We start from the raw sequence: 20521 nt of genomic DNA on the forward strand, positions 1-20521 counted from the left end.
GCCACCATAACTTGGACCTCAGTCTGAAGTATCTCACAAACTCCACAAGTAAGGGGTGGACACTGGGATGTGACAGATCTGTCCAGTTCCTTTGTCTGTGGTAACTATTTAACAGGAGTATGACTTCTTGAAAGGTTATGAAATGTATAAAGTTAACATTGCTAAAAAACAAAGTGGGCAGGCATTTGTGGTAAGCTTTTCTTCCGTTGTGTGACAGGCTCTCTGTGGTCTTAGGAAGGACTATGACTGTTAACCCAAGCCTTGCCATGATGCTCGCATCCCAAGGTCTATAAGGAGTCCCACATCTTCTGGGTCAGTTGCTGTCGCTCCTTTTGGTGTGGGAAGTGTCCCTGGAACCCACAACAGGGTTTGCAGTAAGATGACCCTATCAGAGCAGCCTTGGCGAAAGCTGGCGAGGAAAGGTGGGTTTGAAAGGTATGATACCATTCTTGGTTGCCAACTTGATTACACCTGGAATTAACTAAAACCCAAGAGGCCGGGTACACCGGGAGGGATTTCTTAATTAAATTATTTGAAGTAGGAAGGTCCAATTTTCATCCACATCTTTTTGAGGTGGGACGGTCCACCTTTAATCTGGGCCGCACTTTGTGCTCACAGCTTCTGTAAGGGAAGAAGCGATGGGAGAAGGAAGCGATTGCTGTTGCCTGGTTACCCTTGCTCATCATTCACGAGTACTAAACCTGCTTGACACTTCTGATGTGTACGGAAACCAGCAGAGACATCCAGCCTCGTGCACTGAACAAGACTTTTGGGCTTTCCCTCCATTGTTGGACTAGCTGAACCACACAGCCTGTGAGCCATTCTAATAATCCCTTTTATAGAGAGAGAGTCGTTCTATCAGTTCTGCCCTAAGGAATCCTAATACAGAAGAGAAGGGAAAAAAAAAGCAAAGATTCCTCTGGTATTTCTGGGATTAAATATCAAGTTTGCCTTTTAAAAAATAAGATTTATTTTAATTTACGTGTATTCTGGAGAGGACTATGTACATTTGAGTGCAGATGCCTGAGGCAGCTGAGGCACTGGATCCCCTGGAGCTTGGCTTTCAGGCAGTTGAGTGCCTGACATGGGTGCTGGGAACTGAACTTGGGTCTTTGGCAAGAGCAGTTTAGGCTCTTGACCACTGAGCTGGCTCCGCAGCCTCCCACATTGGCCTTTGAAGAAATACTGATCTAAGAGAGCGTGGTTCCACTCAGTAGCTCTTGGGTCTCAGTCCAGGTCTATTCCCAGGAGGCCTAGTGGATCCTGCGGGTCGTGTAGTCCAGAACCATGCTGGCCGCACCAAGCAGGGCCGGGTCAACCAAGTCTGAAACCACTACATCCACATCCTGCACGGAGGACAGGGCTTGCTGGCGGATGACGTCCCTCACAATGTGGATGTAGTGACTAGCCAGGACTCCAGACAGGATCACCAGGGAAGGATTCATAGTGTGGAGGATATTCACAACTCCGAGTCCCAAAGCAGTTCCAGCTGCAGGAGAGCAAAACCAGAGAAGTTTAAAGGTTAAATACCAGGAAGTGCTACATTTAAAAGCTGTTGATGAAGGCCGGGGGTGACGGCACACAACTTTAGTCCCCAGGAGACAGAGGTAGGTAGATCTCTGAGTAGGCCAGCCTGGTCTACACAGGACAACCAGGACTCCGTCTCAAAAAACCAGAATCCAAACCAAACCTGTTCATGACTTCGTCTTTCTCCCATTTTTTCCTTTCTGTTTTTGAGACCGACTCTTACCGCGTGATCAGGCAGGCTCCAGCTCAGCGTTCCTCGTCTCACCTCAGCTCCCGAGTACTTGCCTGAGGGCTGAGCTGGCTTTCTGTTCTGCTTTGAGACAGGAGTCTCACTACATGGCTCAGAACTACCAGGATCAGGCAATTCCGCCTCCTGAGAAGGGGCCTGAATGAGAATGTCCTGATATATTCCTCCTGCTTGAGACAGTGCTCATTCTGTAGCCGTGGCTGGTCTTGAACCCACCTAATCATGCAAGCTGCTACCTAGATTTCTAGAGCTGATGTTCCGTCCTCCCGAGGTCTCCTAGCTACCATATCTTTCTTTCCCATTTCTCTCTTGGTGTCAGCACAGACAACAAAGGAGACGCCATCCAAGACAAAAAGAGGGATGGGAGTCTAGCTTAGTGGCAGAGTGCTTGCCGGAATGCACAAGATACTGTGTTTATTCTAAGCACTGCAAAAATAAACAATATTTTGTATATACTGTTAAGGATGACCTTAATGATGTGACCTTAGAAGGCTGGAAAGACATCCTAACAGTTGGAGACTGAGTGGGAAAACTCAGCAGGTTTTCTTACTCCTACACTTCTCTAAACACCTATACGTCAACTTGTAATATTTTACTATAAAATAAGGATTACAACACACAAAGGCAGTGCTTGTAAACATCAACACTTTCCCTCTCAGCAGTGTAAGTGAGTGCACGCACTGCGCCTGAGGGAAACTGAGGCTCTCTGGGCAGCCCCGGGCATCTGGGACGCAGGCTCACCTGTCCGTAAGATGCTCTGGGCCTTCACGTTGCCCAGCTTGGCGGCTTGGATGAGATGGAGGGCGCCCACAGCTTCGTCTTTTGGCACTGACATCCCTTCCACCAAGAGCAGGTCCTCTGAGCAAACAGGAGGAGCAGTGGGAATGAGCAGCCCTGAGGGGGCCTCGGCAGCCGCTCACCGCTCACCGCAGCGAGGCCTCCTCACAGGCAGGGCCACGTGACACACACACATCGCCTGAGCCTCTGCTGCCCTCTTGCCACACAGTTCTGAACTTACCCACATGTACAGCTCCCTGCTTGCTGCTTCCCTGGCTCCCCCTCGCAGTAGGAGAGCCCTTGTTATACTCCCCGCCCACTCTTCCTTCCCAGCTCTGCGGTCACCACAGCAAGGCTCATGGCTAGGGTGATGAGCTGGGCCCGCTCCCACTCAGACCTGTCCCAGCAGCCACTACTAGCCGCACAGGCCTGCCCACATCATTTCATTCTCTATGTCCTTTTTTTCTACAAGACTGGGATAATAAAATCTAGAATTATTTAAGGAAGTAGACAGTGGACATTGATTATGTACAAAGCTGGCTCTACTGAGTGTTAATTAAACAGTAGGGGCAGGGTCTCTAATGGAGCCTAGAATTCACCTGTCCCTGCAAGCCCCAGGGGCCCTCCCTCCACAGGGATTGCAGATGTGCACCAGGTGCCGGGTGTGGGTGACAAGCGCTTCACAGACTGCGCCATCTCCCAGCCCCGACAGTGGACACCACTGTCTCTGTCCTGGAACGACTCTTTGCCATCCACACTTCTTTCCCAATTCATGTATTCCCTAAGGCTCGGCTCCCAGGATGGCGCCCTGACACTCCCTCCTTTCCCTGTATGGAGGGCAAGGAGGGAACTCTAGTGTCCCCTGTACAGATTGCCGCTGCCTTGGCCACTGCTCTCAGTGCATTCCCACACTGGAATGGAAGATGTCCACTGTTTATTTCTTCACCAAAATGTACATGGAGTGCGGGTCATGTGCGCTAATGGCTGAGAAACAAAACTGAAGAAACGCCCCTGCGATCTTGGATGGTAGACCCCTGTGCACCTCCCTCAGCTCTAATCGCTACTCCCATGTCCTAGTCTGCCGTGTGGTTGGCTACTTCCCCAGGTGACAGAGACCCACCGTCGTGGAGCTTCTTTGCTTCCCTCTGCAAGGCCATTCCAGAGGCGTAGGCTTCAATGCACCCATGGCTTCCACAGGAGCAGTCAGGACCATCCAGAGACACCACGAGGTGGCCAAGCTCTGCCGCACAGAAGGAGCTGCCGTGGATCAGCTCGTGCTGGTGGATGATTCCCCCACCGATCCCTGCAGGGAGAGACGGGGCGCTGGGTGGCACAAGCTCCACGTGGAGCAGGAAGCCAGACTGTGGCAGTGCCCCATCTGCTTGCCCATGAAGTGCCTGCTTCTTTAGATGGCTGAGGCTCACTATGCACTGAAACTGTCTGGTGCCACTCCGGAAAGCAGTGTTTGTGGCACATCTTCTGAGGTCTTGCTTCCCATCTGGCTGACTCCGTAGGACTTCAAACCGCCTTGTGTTGGACGGTCCGTCAAGCACATGCTGCCTACTCTATGCACTGGAGTGAGAGGTCACTAGCTAGCAGACTGGGGCAGACAACTCCAGACAGTGCTGTGGGAAGCTGCTTCAGAGTCCTGGGAGATGGTGGCCCTTACTGCCTCCATGGGACTTGGATGGCACAGCCTTTAGTGGCTTCACTCCACTTTACCTCCCCCGGCCTCCCTCATGCTTCTCCAGACCATCTGCACCAGAAAAGAGCAAACTCTGCCTCAGAGAAGGCAGATAAGACAACCTGTCTAATTGTGTTCAGGGCTTGTTCCAGAAGCCCAGAATGCGGAAGATGATTCTGAGGCCATGGCTGAAATTCTACCATTCTAAAACAACGACGACAAACATGTCTTCTGTGGAGTACTAACGCACTAACTCTCTTATTAAGGAGTTAAAGGGTATTTTACCTTAGAAGCCCCCATTTTAAAGAGCCATCCATTATTTTTCGCTTTAAATTTTATGTGTATGGAATTCTTTCTGAACAGCTAGAAGAGTGTATTGGATCCCCTGGAACTGGAGTTACAGATAGTCAGGAGCCACTGTGTGATTGTGGGAGTCAAAGCTGGGTCTTCTGGAAAAGAAGCCAGTATCCTTAACTGCTGAACCTCCAAAACTGACTCTCAATTCTTCTTCCTCGCCCTGAAGCTCACTGACTGTCCTGAGCAAAATGTATCTAGGTTGTTAAATTGTTCACTACAGAAGGAGGGCTGCATGAAAACCCACGAGCTTAGTCAGGATGGTGGCACACCACTTGGAACCCAGAGTTTGCAAGGCTGGGGCAGCAGGTTCAAGTGTTCAAGGCCAGCCTTGGGTACACGAGATCCTTGTCAACCAAAACAACAAACATCAGAGGCTGAAGGGAATAAGACAAAATGTAAGAGCTGTGTAGTCTGGCTGACCTGGAAATCACAGCAAACCCCCTGCCTCTGCTTTTCGAGTGCTGGGACTCAGGTGTGACCCAACATGCCTGGCCAAATTCTTCTCCCTTTTCTTCTTGGTGATATTGGGGGTGGAACTCAGGGCTTCACATGGTGGACACAAGCTCCCACTATTGAAAGGGGCTGAGGGGGTGTGACCTCTGGTGTGTGCCTCCCCTTCATGGTCTACGGTAGGGCAAGTGAAGGCTGAGGCATGGTGGTAGGGCCTCAGTGACGGCTGAGTCCAGCTCTGGCACATTCTGAACCCTTCTTCCCGTCTCACCTGTCCCTGTGATGAGCGTCACAAAGTTCTCCTGTCCTTTTCCTTGGCCAAACTTCCTCTCCGCCATGGCAGCGCAGTTGCCGTCGTTGTCCACCCACACGGGGAGATGCAGGGTGTCGGAGAGTGGTGTCCTGAGGTCCACAGAGTTCCACTCCTGTATCAGCTTGGTCGAGTGCAGCACAACTCCTTCCTGGGGATTCACACGGCCACCTGTGGAGATGCCTGAGCTCCACCCCAAACAGGAAACAGTGTGATTACCGATTTTAGGAACGCCTGCCGACATAATTAATTCATCCAGCATCCTGGACGTTACCAAGAACTGCAAGGAATCGACAGTTGTGAGTGAAATGTACGGTGGTGCACAGACCATCCGAGCTTCTCCCTAACGCTGGCTGCCATCTGAGGCATGCGTGGGGCCCGTGGGGAGCCTGGAACCTAGTCACAGGCAGACACTGGCCCCGAGGCTATGTGTGAAGATTCTGAATGGGAACACAGACAGGAACATTTCTTGGATTTGTAGTTTAAAATCTCACCTACTCCCAGAATTCTGCAATTGAGCTTCACGGCTTCTGCTGCCGCTTCCACACACATCTGCAGGATTAGACTAATCCTTTCCTCATAGGTTTTAGGATTGAACTGGGTGTACTTCTTAACTATTTCACCCTAGAAGGGGAGAGAGAAAACAAAACACAAGTCTGTCGTGGTGGCCGGCTGAGCTGAGGAGCACACTCCGTGAATAGTGGCCTTTGCGGTGACAATCAGCCCTTGTGGAGAAGGCGGGGTGTCTGTGTGTAGAGGGCCTGAGATGAGCCTGAGTCATTTCCTGGGAATCCATCCCAACACAGGCTGCTGACACAATGGCCGCTCCATAGCCATCGGGAAGACTCTCTTAGACTTCTGGTCAATGGCAAGCAATCTAAACCTAGTCCATTAAAAAGTCATAATCCCTCTTTTCAGGTTGATACAATTATCTAATCAATACTGAGGCAACTAAATTGTTACCCTAATGTTTTCATTTTAGTCATCTACTGTAACGAAGGCCAGTAATGGTGTACATACTCAACTCAGGACACATTTCCATGCGGACTGGCACATTGCCATGTCTTGTAGAATACCGTCCTGATTTAATCCAAAACAGAGACAGCCCCTCCTCACTATTCCTGGGGTTCCCGGGCTTTGTTTTGTTTTTTCATTCACCTCAACTGTGTATTATTTTGCTTCAGAATAATGCTATTAAAAATTCCCAATAATGTATGATAATTTTATGAGACTCTAAGAGCCTATTGAAATGTTGACTATAGTTATGTTAAATTTATAATCCAATTTGTGAGGTGCTGACATTTAAAAATACTCAAGACTTTCAGATACTTTTTTCAGGCCTTTGGCACTATTCCAGAATTTTATTTATGTAAATCATGGTTTTATGGTTTTGATTATTCTTAGGAATTTGGGTTGTTCTGAGTCGGTAGCCTTTTCCTTTCATATTCTTTTGTATTGATGGATTTTTATATGTCAAATACAAGGATTAAAGCTGCTTATCATTAAAAAATAAATCTACAGGAGTGCTTCTCAACTTTTATTGTGTGAGTCGGCTTAGCATAACTACGGTGTCCCCAGAGAGTCCAAACTAATGAGTCTGCGGCAGGAGTCAGACACCGGGGTCTTGCAGCATCCGAGCACTGTTAATGTGCAGGACGTTGGACAGTCACATAAAGGGACCCAAAGTCCTTGTCACAAATTCACCTAACCAGAAAATTATTGATACGTATTAAGTCATAGTATCAGCCATTTACTGGATCACCCTAGCTCTACAATCCAGTTAAGTTCTTCACATGACCCATAAATTGTATCTTTGCTGTGTGTAATCTCCATGCTGTCCCTTGCTTTATTCCTTACAGGACAGAAAACACTTTTTCTTAATTTCAATTACAATTTCATCTCTAAAAATGTTGTTGGTCAGTGGTAAAAACCCTATGTTTGGAGAATAATCTATTAATTTTTTTTTTAAGTATAGGGAGGTCTTGGGCTGAAGAAATGGCTCAGTGGTTAGGAGCACTGGCTGCTCTTCCAGAGGTCCTGAGTTCAATTCCCAGCAACCACACGGTGGCTCACAACCATCTGTAATGAGATCTGATGCCCTCTTCTGGTGCGTCTGAAGACAGCAACAGTGTACTCACATAAAATGAATAAAAATCTTAAAAAAAAAAAGTATAGGGAGGTCTTTTGCTTCTCTTAAGATAGCTATGGTGTGTTTTGTTTTGCTTTTCATTGATTGGCCTAGTAGTATTAAACTTCTAATAATTCATGTTTAAAATCTTTGCTATTTCTCAAGGACTGTTGAAACTTTATATGTCTCTGATACAGTAAACAGATTTCTCTGGGAGGCTCGCTTTCTTAAGTCAATAAGACATCATTTTAACATAGTCTGCTCTTTTTAATGAAGGCCCTCTCACCCTGCCAGAGCCCCAGCAGTGTGTGGCTCTCTGTGAAAATCAGGCTATGAAAATGAACCAGAGATGTACCCAGCTGACCACTCTTTAGACCACTCACCTGTGAGGACTCTCAGCTAGGTGCTCACTGGACTTCACACTCATGGTGTCTTCAACTCAGTCCTCCAGCGGCAAAGCCCTCTCTTCCGTCTAAGGGAGCCTCACCTTTGCCAACTCGAGATTTACTGCATTGGATTCCCTAACGGTTTACTCTGAAATGTCTGTTTTGTTTTTTGAGACAAGATCTCACACTGTGGCCCAGGTTGCCCTCAAGCTTGCAGGAATCCTGCTGCTGTGGCTTCCTAAGTCCAGGGATTATAGGCATTAGCTACACACCAGCTTGAAATGTTAACCATCGGTGGACACGAGATGCACATTGTAATGGACCTACGGCCCCATGGGTAAAAGATAGCCCACTCCTTCCTGTGTGCTTCCTACTCCGGCCCCCACGCACACACTCTGAAGGTCAGCCACTCATTCCAGGCGCACAGCTAAGCTTGCCGTGAGTTTACCTTCATGCTAACTATCGCCACTCTCAGATTCGTCCCCCCGAGATCAACAGCCAAGGCACTCAGAGTTTCGAGGATATGGTCAATATCCTGAGAGATGTTCTCCTTCACGGGAGGGAAGCAGAATTTCTTCTGTAGTGGCTCTTGAAGGTCGATGGATTTGAGAAACTTTAAAATCCTTGGAACAGCATTTCCATCCCCATATATCTTTGAGCTGCAATATTCAACAAAGTCAGTTCAGGGAAATGGTTTAGCCACGCATGACAGGTGACACTGAGGTCACTGAAATCTGAGTCTTCAGGGAGAAACAATCTGTTCTTTTAAAATAACCTCTCTGGCTGGGGAACTACCCAGTGGTAGAGCACTTCCCTGGCATGCAGAGACCCCAAGTTCAGTCTCTTGCATTGCAAAACAATAAAACAACATCCCTACAACGTGTGTATGTGTGTGTGTGTGTGTGTGTGTGTGTGTGTTAAAGCGTGATACACGTGATAAGTCATTCTATGAATTTATTTTCTGTCAATTAAAACAAAAACTAGAGCTGGGCACGGTGACATACAACTTTAATTGCAGCTCTTGGATGGTAGAGGCTGAAGGATCTCTCTGAGTTCGAGGCCAGCCTAGCTTACATAGTGAGCACTAGGACAGTCAGGGCTGCATAAAAGAGAGACCCTGTCTCAAAACACAAAGACAAAAACAAAACAACAACAGCTCTACAAATCATAATGACACAGAGCTCAATACAGAGAGGGCTGGGCCTTTGGAAAACACTGTAATTTAGAATCTAAATTTGGGGCTTTCTGTCTTGGTTTGGGTTTTTGCTATTTTAGAAGTTTTAATCTTTACATTTCTGAAAAATTACCATATTGAAATAAAAGGGAGAGCAGTGGAAATTAAGTTTTAAGGAAAATCAGATACATTATTTTCTAGTATGTAGTCAAATTATTGCAGTGAAACCCACTGTAGGGGCAGTACTATTATAATTAGCATAGCAAACTGTAAACGTTCTCCACTGGAACTGGGCAGACGATGTCTTTCCAGCTGCTAGGCTGTGCTAACGGAAGAAGGAAAGTCTGTTAAGATGGGTAAATGGTGATGGACCACAGCTTCAGTTGGTGCCTGAGGTAGCTCCCGTTTAATTACTCCAAAATGAAAGGCTCTATACTCACCAAGGGTACTGTTTACCGAACTGGAGGTGTAGTGCTTGTAATATTTTGTCTTGGGTGTCAGCATCCCGGACATGAAGAACATTCTCCCCTAAATAAAAACAGAGACATTAGAATGATGTGCAGGGTGACTGTCCAGAGGAAGACAAATAGCAGCAGTGCTGGGTTCACACAGACAGCAGTGCTGTGCTCACACAGACAGCAGTGTACTGGGCTCACACAGACAGCAGTGTACTGGGCTCACACAGACAGCAGTGTGGGGCTCACACAGACAGCAGTGCTGGGTTCACACAGACAGCAGTGCGGGGCTCACACAGACAGCAGTGCTGGGCTCACACAGACAGCAGTGCTGGGCTCACACAGACAGCAGTGCTGGGCTCACACAGACAGCAGTGCTGGGTTCACACAGACAGCAGTGTACTGGGCTCACACAGACAGCAGTGCGGGGCTCACACAGACAGCAGTGTACTGGGTTCACACAGACAGCAGTGTACTGGGTTCACACAGACAGCAGTGTACTGGGTTCACACAGACAGCAGTGCTGGGCTCACACAGACAGCAGTGCTGGGTTCAGTTCACTCCTAAACCCAGCAGATCGTAAAATGCTCTTGGTACGATTCCCCTGCAGCAGACAAGATCTTTATCCCCAAAGAAAACAAACCACAGCTTTGTTCATTTACTGAGATCAGATAGATCAATGTTTGGTTTTGGTTTTACAGACAATGTCTTACTATGTAGACCTGGCTGGCTTCTGACTTGTGGCTCTCTCCTGCTTCTCCCTATGTGCCAAGATCACAGCTGTGTGCCACCACATATGGCTTCTTTTGTTGTTTTGGGTTGGGGTTTGGTTTGGTTTTGGTTTGGTTTTTGGACGTCTTGCTCTACAGGTTGGCCTCAAACTTAGGACCTTCCTATCTCAGGCTCTTGAGATAACATGCACCACCACATCCAGTTAGGATGAGTTAATCTAATGCTAACAAACTGTTTGCCTAGATATCTACCAAGTCCATTCTCAACTAGCCAGCCAGGCCAGCCAGTCAGTCAGTCAGTCAGTCAGTCAGTCAGTCAGTCAGTCAGGCAGGCAGGCAGTCAGGCAGTCAGTCAGTCAGTCAGTCAGTCAGTCAGTCAGGCAGTCAGGCAGTCTGCTAGTCAGTCAGTCAGTCAGGCAGGCAGGCAGTCAGGCAGTCAATCAGTCAGGCAGTCAGGCAGCCAGCCAGCCAGCCAGTCAGTCAGTCAGTCAGTCAGTCAGTCAGTCAGTCAGGTAGTCAGGCAGTCAGGCAGTCAGGCAGTCAGGCAGTCTCAGTCCATCCGTCAGTCAGTAGCCAGTCAGGGCTGGCCAGCCCACTGTCAGGCAGGCACTTTCTCTCTGTACATCTCTGACAGTGTGAGAGAGTATAAACATCATGGATAGCCAGGTTTTCAACAGGCTTGGCTAAGGGGAGTAGAAGAGAGGTGACTGGAGAGAAGCGAGGGGCCAAGGGAGGGTTTGGTTTTGTTTCCCAAAATAGGAGAGCCTAAGTATGTTCAAGCAGCGAAGGAGTTAAGCACACATGGAAGAGAAAGGTTCACTGATGGGCAGGAAGGTCCCAGAAGAGACAGGGGGGAGGCGGAGGGGTTTTGAGCGTAGGGAAGAGGCTGGGCAGACACTTTTCTGGTGTGGCTGAAGACAGCCGCAGTGTACTCATATAAATAAAAATAAATCTTTTTTTTTAAAGAGGCTGAACAGAAGATAAGCAGGAAACACATTCATCTCTGAGACCCTGGCTCCACTGAAAGCAGGTTAGAAGGAAAGGGAGCCCGATGGGGCACGTACATGTAAGTGCGCTGACAGGAAGTGCAGAGACTACACTGTCATACCCACCTCCAGGGTTCCTTCACATGGACTGTTCACTGCTTCAGCCGGATCCCCATAAAGCTGATCGCAGCTTAAGGTGTCAACTTTAATGTGTTTAAAGGGTTCCTTTAATGTAGCCCATCCCACTACCTTGCATTAGCAGTCTACATGGCACCTAAAAATCCTAGTAGTTTCCTTTCGGGTTTGCATACTTATCTTCCTTGAACCACTAAAATGCCAATTATATAAGAACGTCGGCCCTTGGCAGTCCCTACAAATCACCATGAAGTTCTGTTGGGTCTGCCCATCTTTCTGAGTTCTGATTCAGAAAACCATAATGGTGCCTTTTCCTTCTCTTCTGGGTTTTTTTCTTTCTTCTTGGATGAAATAGAGCCAAAGTACACTTTCTCCCAGGTAATCTGGGCTTCTTACTCCCTCGTTTCTAAAGCTTTCCTCCCACCACAAGGCATTAAGTGATCCTGCGCTTTCCGCTCCAGGGCACAATCTCACAGAGCATGGCCGGCCTCAGCTTGCTACCTGAACTTCTGACCCTGCTGCCACTACCTCCCGAGAGCTAGGATTTCAGGTGTGCACCACCACGCCTCGGTGCCGGTGCCGGGACTGAAGGCGGCTCGAGGCACGCTGGTAAGCACTTCCAGCTACCCTGTGACCTGAGTTACTTAGTCTGACACTGCCATATTCCACAGCCTCGCACGTGGTAAGTGTTTGTTCCATTTTTAAAAACAGGGGCTGGGGATTTAGCTCAGTGGTAGAGCGCTTACCTAGGAAGCGCAAGGCCCTGGGTTCGGTCCCCAGCTCCGAAAAAAAAAAAAAAAAAAAAAAAGAACCCATTTTTAAAAACAAACCTGAAAGAATTTCCCTCTTGGACTTCTATTTTCCCTAAGGAACAGGAAGCAAAGTAATGTTCTGGGAATGACGTGAAGATGGTAGAAACAGGGCTGCGATGAAAGGAGCGGGAGGAAGGGCAGCAGGGCTGGGCGGCCGGGCTGGGGCGGCAGGGCTGGGGTTCATCTCTGTAGCTCTAGTCCAGATCTCTCTCCATTAACGACATGCATTTTCCCATGAGCTACAGACACACATTTGCATGCACACAGCATTAGAACCTAACACTGGTAACACCCATAGCTCAGTCAGCATGGGGTTAACAACCCTACACACACTTTCATTATGCAGGGTCACCACACTCCAAGGACCAACTGAAAGCACACATGCCAGCTCAGAGAGCAGGCTGGCACACACAGACAGCCACCGAGTCCCTTTCAATCAGGCTAAGAACCATACTTGAGGTCCGCTAAGCTCAGGCCAGGCATGGTGGAGCACACCAGCCTGCTCTACAAAGCAAGCCCAGGACAGTCAGGGCTACACAGAGGAACCCTGTCTCCAAAAACAAAAACAAACAAACAAGTGAACTGTTTAGCTCTAATTGATTTTACAAAGCAATAAAAATGTTATTAGATCTATAAAAGTGGTGATCACGTGTGTTACGATGGCTATCAGGCTATGACTAGTGATTCGCTTCTCTCACCTGCTCACTGACGCTCTAGTCACAACAGGTAGGAGACAGAAACAACCTGCAAGCCTTCAGCTGATGACTGGATAAATCATGACGTGTGCAGGCAAACAGACTGGGAAACACACCGATGAGGTGACCCACATGGAGAATATAAATGCTGTGTGTTCTCTGATTTGCAGATCTCAGCCTCCAGTCCTTAGATCTGTGTGGTTATCCTGGAATAACCACAGACGCCGGAAACGTAGAAAGGGTTCATGGGGGCGGGGGACAATATGACACAGGTTCTGTGGGGGGAGGTAGGGAAAACGGGGGATGCTGTAGCTGGGGGGTCTGGGGGAAACTAATTCAGAGGGAGAGGGAAGGAGGAGAGATAACAGCAAGGATGTTTGGGGAAAAAACCAGGAAAATGCATACTTTTATAAGATGCATTTATAATGTTGTCTACCCCTGGCCCCACTCAGAAAGGACCACAGACTATCTAACAAAAACCCCAGTGCCAAGAATGGGAAACCAAGTTAAGAGCACTGGCTGCTCTTCCAGAGGTCCTGAGTTCAATTCCCAGCAACCACATGGTGGCTCACAACCATCTGTAATGGGATCCGATGCCCTCTTCTGGTGTATCTGAAGACAGTGACAGTGTATTCACATTAAATAAATAAATAAATAAATCCTTAAAAAAGGAATCTCCCTTTGAATTGTTGGTTTGGGGGGAGCAGTTCAAAAGAACCCCTGAACAGTCCAGGCCATTGCCATTGTCCCTGGTCGTGTTCTAGAGCTGGAACACAAAGACCTGGATGAACCAGCACACGGGACACAGGACTCGGAGTGAGCTGGGCCTGACCTAGGAGCCTCCTCCCTCAGGACCGGCTCTCGTGGTCTCAGAAGGTGGCATACAGGCTGCGAGGGAGAAAGGCAGTCAGCAGTCCTACCAGGCTGGGAAGCCCACAAACCACGGTGACTGCTGGCAAGTTATCCCAGCAGCTGTTTAACTGGACTTCAGGATGGCTTCAGGGCTAGTACTGTAAACTTAGTCAACTAGCAGTAGCTGGAGAGGTCACAGAAGCTACCGGAGAACTAACTACCGCCATTTTCCTAAACCAATATAACTTCTGCTACACTCTAAGCAGTTATACGTATACAGATAACGTGCATCTCACCCCTCATTAAAGAAGCTTCTTTTCACATTAATTGATTACAGAGATTGATCATGCCTGGTCAACATGCAGGGAGTAAGAGACTGGGGTGGCCAACCTCAACTAGGACATCTATGAAACAACCCTACACGTAAGGCTCAGGGAAATCACAGAAATTTTAAGATGCAGATGACCAGGACACCTACTTTGAAACAGTGTCTTCTAGACTTGACAAGGAAGTCACACCCACTAAATCTCAACAATATGGCTGCCTAAACAAGGCCAGAACAACACCAGCTGACACTACCTTGTGGAGGAGGAATTTCACAAGGCCTCACCCTGAATGGAAGACTTATAGGCCATCAGTGCTTAGTGAGAGGGGGTAAGCAGCTCCCCTACAGGTTAGCCCAAATGGTCCACCCTAAACACACGTACAAACAAGCAACAGGTACGGATTCAGTAGGTGTGTGTGTGTGTGCGCGCCCATGCACACACACGCATGTAAAGTAATAAATCAGAAGTCATGCATCTGAGAAGGAGTTGGGGGGAAACAGGAGGAGCTGGAGAGCGAGGAGGAGTAGACGTGATGTGAATGTAAATACACTGTTTATGTATGACGTTCTCAAAAAAAAGGGTAAAAATAAAGAATGTGGCCAGTGCCAACCCATCACACACAGAGCAGAGCTGGTCAGCTGAGATCCAGGCAAAGGCAGGTACCCACCCGTTTCTCTTCCTATCTGCCGCGTGCCCAGGTTGATCACAGGGGTTCCAAAGGCGCCAACCTCACGCACTCCACAGCTGCTATTCCCAATCATGCAGCCAGCGTGGGCGACCAGCTGAATGAACTGGTCAAACGGGACGTGCTTGACTGCGCGGAAATTGGGGTGATGCTCGATGCCCTTCTTCCGCATCACTCGAACCATCTCCTTGCTGCCTGTGAGAGTGATCACACCGCATGATGAAACACGACTGCTTAATCAAAGAGACGGAGACATTACTGCTTAGTGGTGAGTGCAGCCCTGATCCTCACCCAGTTGCTAGGGAAAGTCACGTGACCACTCATCTTTCGCTGTTTTGCGCTGGGGTTTTCGTGAGCGGCTATCTGCACCTCATCCAGGAGCTGATACACAGCAGCTGGGGGTTTCAATTAGAACTTAGCAAGTAGATATATTTTAGCAAGACCTCCATATAAACTTTCCCCTTAGTTAAGAGGCTAAAACAAGCCAGCAGTTTCTAAGCAGGAAGGTCTTAGGCTCCACTCAGAAGCCGGACAGAGCTGCTTTGCCTAACTCTGCTCACATTTTCACAAACTCTCACCTTTGTGAACTAAACTCAAGGCAACATGGCCAGGGTCCAATGCCACAGCTGCCATTTTATTTTAAATGGCACCACTTTAAAACAATTTAAAGCTATGAGAAAAAAACAAAACAAAAACAATACTTCATGATCACTCCCTTGTCTTTTTCTTTTTCTACAATTGTGTGCGTGTGCCCACATGTGTGTACATGCGTACTGGTCATCTGACTGGAAGGCACACAATGCTCACCAATGGGTAGGGGCCATCAACCCACCAGAAGCTATGTATGTATCCCTTCTTTTTCTTTTAAACTTTCTCTATGTGACAAGATAGGTAAATGGGCTCAGGGTCCAACACCCCGCAAGATGACAGGCCACTTTTCTTACATGCCAACCCTCACCTACAATTATGGGAGAGCTTGGCACTCTGGAAGGTCCTGCTATCCCAAGGCTCCACTTCGGTTTCAAGTCTAAGCCATGTGCACTAATCTAGTTCTTCCCTATAGCCCACCATAGGCAAATTGCAGGCACTTGGGCTCTAAGATGACAAGGTTCTGGCTGCTCACAGACAGTGGAGGCACATGTGGGGACCTGACTCAAGTAATTTTCCTTTAAATTGAAATGCTTTTTTCTTTGAGTCAGTGTTCCAAGGGATCCTTCCCCTAAGCATCTGCGTGGCTGTGACTGCAGAGACACAGCCACTGCATCTCAGGGGCCATTTTATTTTGAACAGAAGAAAACTCTCTCTAATTCTAAAGTGTACACATTCAGGAAAGTTACTACAAACAACACATCATTTGGAGCTGAACAGATAAATTATAATTACTGATACAGGACTTACAGGATCTAAAAAGAACCTTAAAGGTTTTTGAAATATTTTATATTGCCTGATCAAAACCTGGCTTCAGAGTCTTGTTTCTTCTAACAGAAAAGATTCTTCTGGAGTGGATGGTAATATCTTAGCATTTCAAAGAAAAGGTCCCACTTCTGTTACGAAAGGAACCCGAAGAGTCCTACAGTGAGTAATGTCCACACCAATATTTGAAAGTCCCTTAGTGTCAGACCCTGACTCAACCTCTGTCTTACATCTCAGATCCCCATCAACTTGCCTACGGTCTTGATTAGCACTAAAGATCACGGCTCTCAGGTGACCATCCACAGCAGGCTCAAGGAATGACAGGTTGGGGACTCCAGATCCAAACTCCCTAAGCTCCAGATTATACTTTGAGGCATAGCTAGCATAAATAGGAAAGAAAACAATTAATAATAAAGGCTATCTTACTGAGGCCAGTGGCATCAGCACTTGCTGGAGACACTCTTCACCATGAGGTCTAAGGTTTATGTCTCACAGGCCTTAGAGTTTCTTCTCAGTGCACACTGAAGGGAAAAGACTGAACACGGGAGCAAACTGCACATTGGCAAGATCCTCTAAAAAGTATTTACTGCCTGTGGTCTCTACTGGACTTGACAGAAACATCACAACCTCTTGATCTACAGCAAGCTAGGTAACCTTTGACCAGGATGCACTTCAGAAGAGCCTTTAATAAGATGGGCAAGAAAAGAGGTGACAAATGTCAAAGTTTGAGAAGGTTCACAGTGTAATCTCATCTTCAAGTTCCATTACCTGCATCGATATTTGGAAACAGAACTAGGGTCCTCTTGTTAAATGAGATAAGAGCATCCAGTGTCAGTTCGAACATCTTTATGGAATGCTTAATGTCGGTGGTCACCGGGTGTTGCAGGGCAACAATGTAATCTTTACATTTTACATCATCACCTGTTTAAAGAAAGGGAACCACAGAGCTTCATTAGTTAAGACTCTTGTTGGTACGGGTGGTGTTTGTTTTTGAGGTAGAGTCTCATGATGTAGTGTGGCTGGCCTGGAACGCATTTTCAAAGGTGAAGAGGGAGCCAGCCTCTCTCATTGTGTTAGCAGAAGTCTAAAGGACAAGCCTGTAGGTTACCAGGTAACCTCAGTACTGGTACCATAATCGACAGGACGATACTATGTATCGTTCTCCCGACTCACAGCTGCCACCCGTGGTGCTGTAATGTGAATAAGCTCCTTCCTGACAGGTAAACAGAGGGATGCTCTCCGGCTTCACCATGGCAGTGGAGGTACCCACCCTCATCCTCACAGTGTATCTACACCACCAACGTCTATGCAGACAATATGCTCCAAGGATACCAGCTCCTCTCAGAGTCTCTCCACCCCTCATCTTTCCCCTTACCTTATAGAAAGCAAGTTCTGATCTCTTCTCAGAGGGTTTTCTTTGAAAAGGAGAGGGACCCCTCACCCCAGGAGTCTGGGAATTAAAGTCAGGGTTCACCAATCAAGTATCCAGCTACACTAGCCCTGAGGGCTGGGATGCTAAGGACTTCTATAGTCCCATGCAAAGGAGCGTCCCGTACAGTGCATGGGTAAGCAGACGACTCAGGGGAACTCTAGCAGTTCTTTCCATGAGTGATTTCCACTTCCCATGGACCTTCTACTTTGAGTGTACCTTTATAAAACTCTATTTATTATTATTACTAGTGAGGGGTCCTGCGCATGCTATGGCACACACAGGAGGACTTTCAGTCAGTCTCCTTCCATTATATAGGTCTCAGAAACCAAACTCAGGCTTGGGTCACGTGTCTTACCAGCTGAGCCATCTCACCACCCTCGACTGTGTTTCGTTTTGGCACAGGGTGTCCCGTGTTCCAGGCTAGCTTTGCACTCAGTATAGCCAAAGAGAACCTTGAACTCTTGATTTCCTCCCAAGAGCTAGGATTACAGGCATGTGCCACTATACCTGTTTGTTTGTTTGTTGTTTGTTTTTGAGGCAGAGTCTCACCATGTAGTGGTGACTGGCCTGGAACACATTTTCAAAGATGTTCCTCTTTCTTCTGAGAAAGAAAGCTCAAGGCATTGAGCCAAAACTGTCTATTCCCAGCAGTGAAGTCTGATGTTAACTATGTGGTGTCTCTCACTATTACGAGCTTAATGTATCCTTTCGATCTTGCTAATATTTCATTGGGATCATATTAATGTTCAGGTAATAAAGTTGCATGTTGTAAGTGACCTGCACAATTTATTTTCCTGTAAGCGCAGTGATAACATAAGAAGCTGTTAGTAGGGGGCTGGGGATTTAGCTCAGTGGTAGAGCGCTTACCTAGGAAGCGCAAGGCCCTGGGTTCGGTCCCCAGCTCCGAAAAAAAGAACCAAAAAAAAAAAAAAAAAAAAAAAAAAAAAAAAAAAAGAAGCTGTTAGTGGAGAAGCAAAGTGTATTATTTGTACGAAATCCATTGTTGCCAGATAGACAGTTCTGCTCACTGTCTTGTGTTTTCCTTTTTCACTGGCTTAAAAAACAAAACAAGAAGCTGGGTGTTGTGTGCACACTTGTAAGCCCTGCAGTACATGTGAAGATGAGGTAGGAATGCCACAAGTTCAAAACTAGCCTGGGCTATGCAATGAGTACAAGGATAGCCAGAGCTATAGAGCTAAGCTCTGTCTGAAAATAAAGAAATAAATATAAAAACTAAATATCCAGGTTTTGCTGTTTCTAGAATGAAGTATAAATGGTCAAATAGGCTTTAAATTTGAATTACAGTCTTAATGCACTGTTTTTTCATTTAAAAAAATTAGTATTCTTTTTCAGGCACGATGTGCGGGTGGGGGGGTCAGAGGTCAATTCTATGGAATCCGTTTTCTTCCCACCTTTAAGTGGGTTGTCAGGACAGCACTGTAAGGAGGCAACAGCATTTGCCGCTGAGTTCTCTCACTGGTCCTCAACTCTTGCTTTCTAATGGTCACTTTCTATTCATTAGAGGTTTTCAGTGACGCATTTCCATAATAGAGAGAAAGCTGACAGTATGACCAGAGCAGAGGGCAGGAGCATTTACTCAGACCCGTGAGGTGGGGAGAAGAGACACGACATCCTTGACAGCAGCACACCGACCCAAAGACAAGGCATGGAAGAAGTGGATGAGCTTACCTGTGAGAAAGCCCAATGGCGTTCCTGTTTTAACATGTCTGAACTAAAACAGCTAATCTGGGCCCACCAAGAGGCTCCAGAGATAAATGTGCTTCTGCTGACAACTGGAGCTGTAGGTCAGGGCCCACAAGGTGAGAGAACTGACTCCCACACAGTGTCCTGACCTCCCAGGGTACTGCGGCACACACACGCACATAGACACACACAAAATACATTTAAAAAATAGATAAAAGTAACACTTTTATTTCTTTGATTATGCAATTACCAATTTCTGTTCTTTAATTTCATTATTCAACAGATCTGCTTTTCATAAAAAGTACTAAATAATTATTCCTCATCGCCAACATAGTATTTTCACTGTAGATTTAGTTTCCTGCCTTGTTTCATTTTCTCTGTGTAGCCCTGGCTGTCCTGGAACTTGCTCCGTAGACCAGGCTGGCCTCAAACTCAGAGACCATGCGCTGCTATTAAAGGTGTGTGTTTCCACCGTCCCGCAGTGTTCTTACTATTAAGTTGGTTCATTCATATTTCTGTTTGTGATCTGGTTTTCCTTACTCTGTTAACAAAAGGTAATTTTGTTAGCAGAGTAAGACTTGAAGGCTTATTTATGAAGATCACAAAATCTAATACTTCGCCTGCTACTGTTTAACAATACCAGTGCCCCTTAAAGTGCTTGGTGTGTGAGCATGAGGGTCAGGGTTCAGAGCCCTAGAACCCACATTTAAAAACAAACAAAACAGAAAGCAAACAAAAACCAGGTTTGAGTCAGGCAGTAGCTCACACCTTTTATGTAGGACTTGGAAAGGAATCAGGGGAAGGAGGAGCTCTGTGAGTTCAAAGCTAGCCTAGTCTACATAGCAAATTCCAGGACAGGCAGGCCCTCAGAATAAACCCTGTCTCAAAAACAACCAAACCCCCCAAACCCAAAACTAAAAAAGCAGGTATGGGAGCGTCTGCCCAGAACCCCAGCGCAGGAATGAGGGAAGACAGAAGCTCTGGGGCTTGTCGCCCAGCCAGTGGCGACCAGCAGCCGCAGCCTCGCTTATCAAAGCTAGAGTCCAGTGACGCTGGACTGGCTGGCCCTCTGCTCTCTACCTACCCCCCAAGCTGGGACAAGGCCTCACCACCACAGCTGGCTCTTTATAGTGAATTCCTAGGCGTCACCTCAGGTCCTCATGCTTGTTTGCCAAACATCTGACCCCATGAGCCATCTCCTTGTCCTTTTCCCCATTTGTTGACAAAGTAGGAACTGTGACTGTCAACAGGTGTG

The 20521-nt window shown here is 47.2% G+C and overlaps 1 protein-coding gene across 8 annotated transcripts in view; it reads right to left on the reverse strand.

Annotated features, from left to right (window-relative positions):
- Positions 1 to 946: 946 nt before the first annotated feature.
- Gne (glucosamine (UDP-N-acetyl)-2-epimerase/N-acetylmannosamine kinase) overlaps positions 947 to 20521 on the reverse strand; it is a 40374-nt gene continuing 20799 nt past the window's right edge. For 4 of the 8 annotated variants that reach the window (XR_015687461.1, XR_015687463.1, XR_015687464.1 and 1 more), the window contains exons 4-12: positions 16899 to 17051; positions 14700 to 14912; positions 9481 to 9568; positions 8315 to 8525; positions 5847 to 5976; positions 5314 to 5540; positions 3672 to 3854; positions 2516 to 2632; positions 947 to 1489 (exon numbers count right to left, since the gene is read on the reverse strand). Coding sequence is in view for 4 of the 8 variants with exons in the window: in XM_087660055.1 (XP_087516181.1) it covers positions 1254 to 1489; positions 2516 to 2632; positions 3672 to 3854; positions 5314 to 5535; positions 5847 to 5976; positions 8315 to 8525; positions 9481 to 9568; positions 14700 to 14912; positions 16899 to 17051 (1553 nt within the window). In the remaining 4 variants the exon portion in view is untranslated. 8 annotated transcript variants of the gene reach the window in all.

The sequence above is a fragment of the Rattus norvegicus genome, chromosome 5, assembly GCF_021556685.1.
Source record: "Rattus norvegicus strain SHRSP/BbbUtx chromosome 5, alternate assembly SHRSP_T2T, whole genome shotgun sequence".
NCBI lineage: Eukaryota > Metazoa > Chordata > Mammalia > Rodentia > Muridae > Rattus > Rattus norvegicus.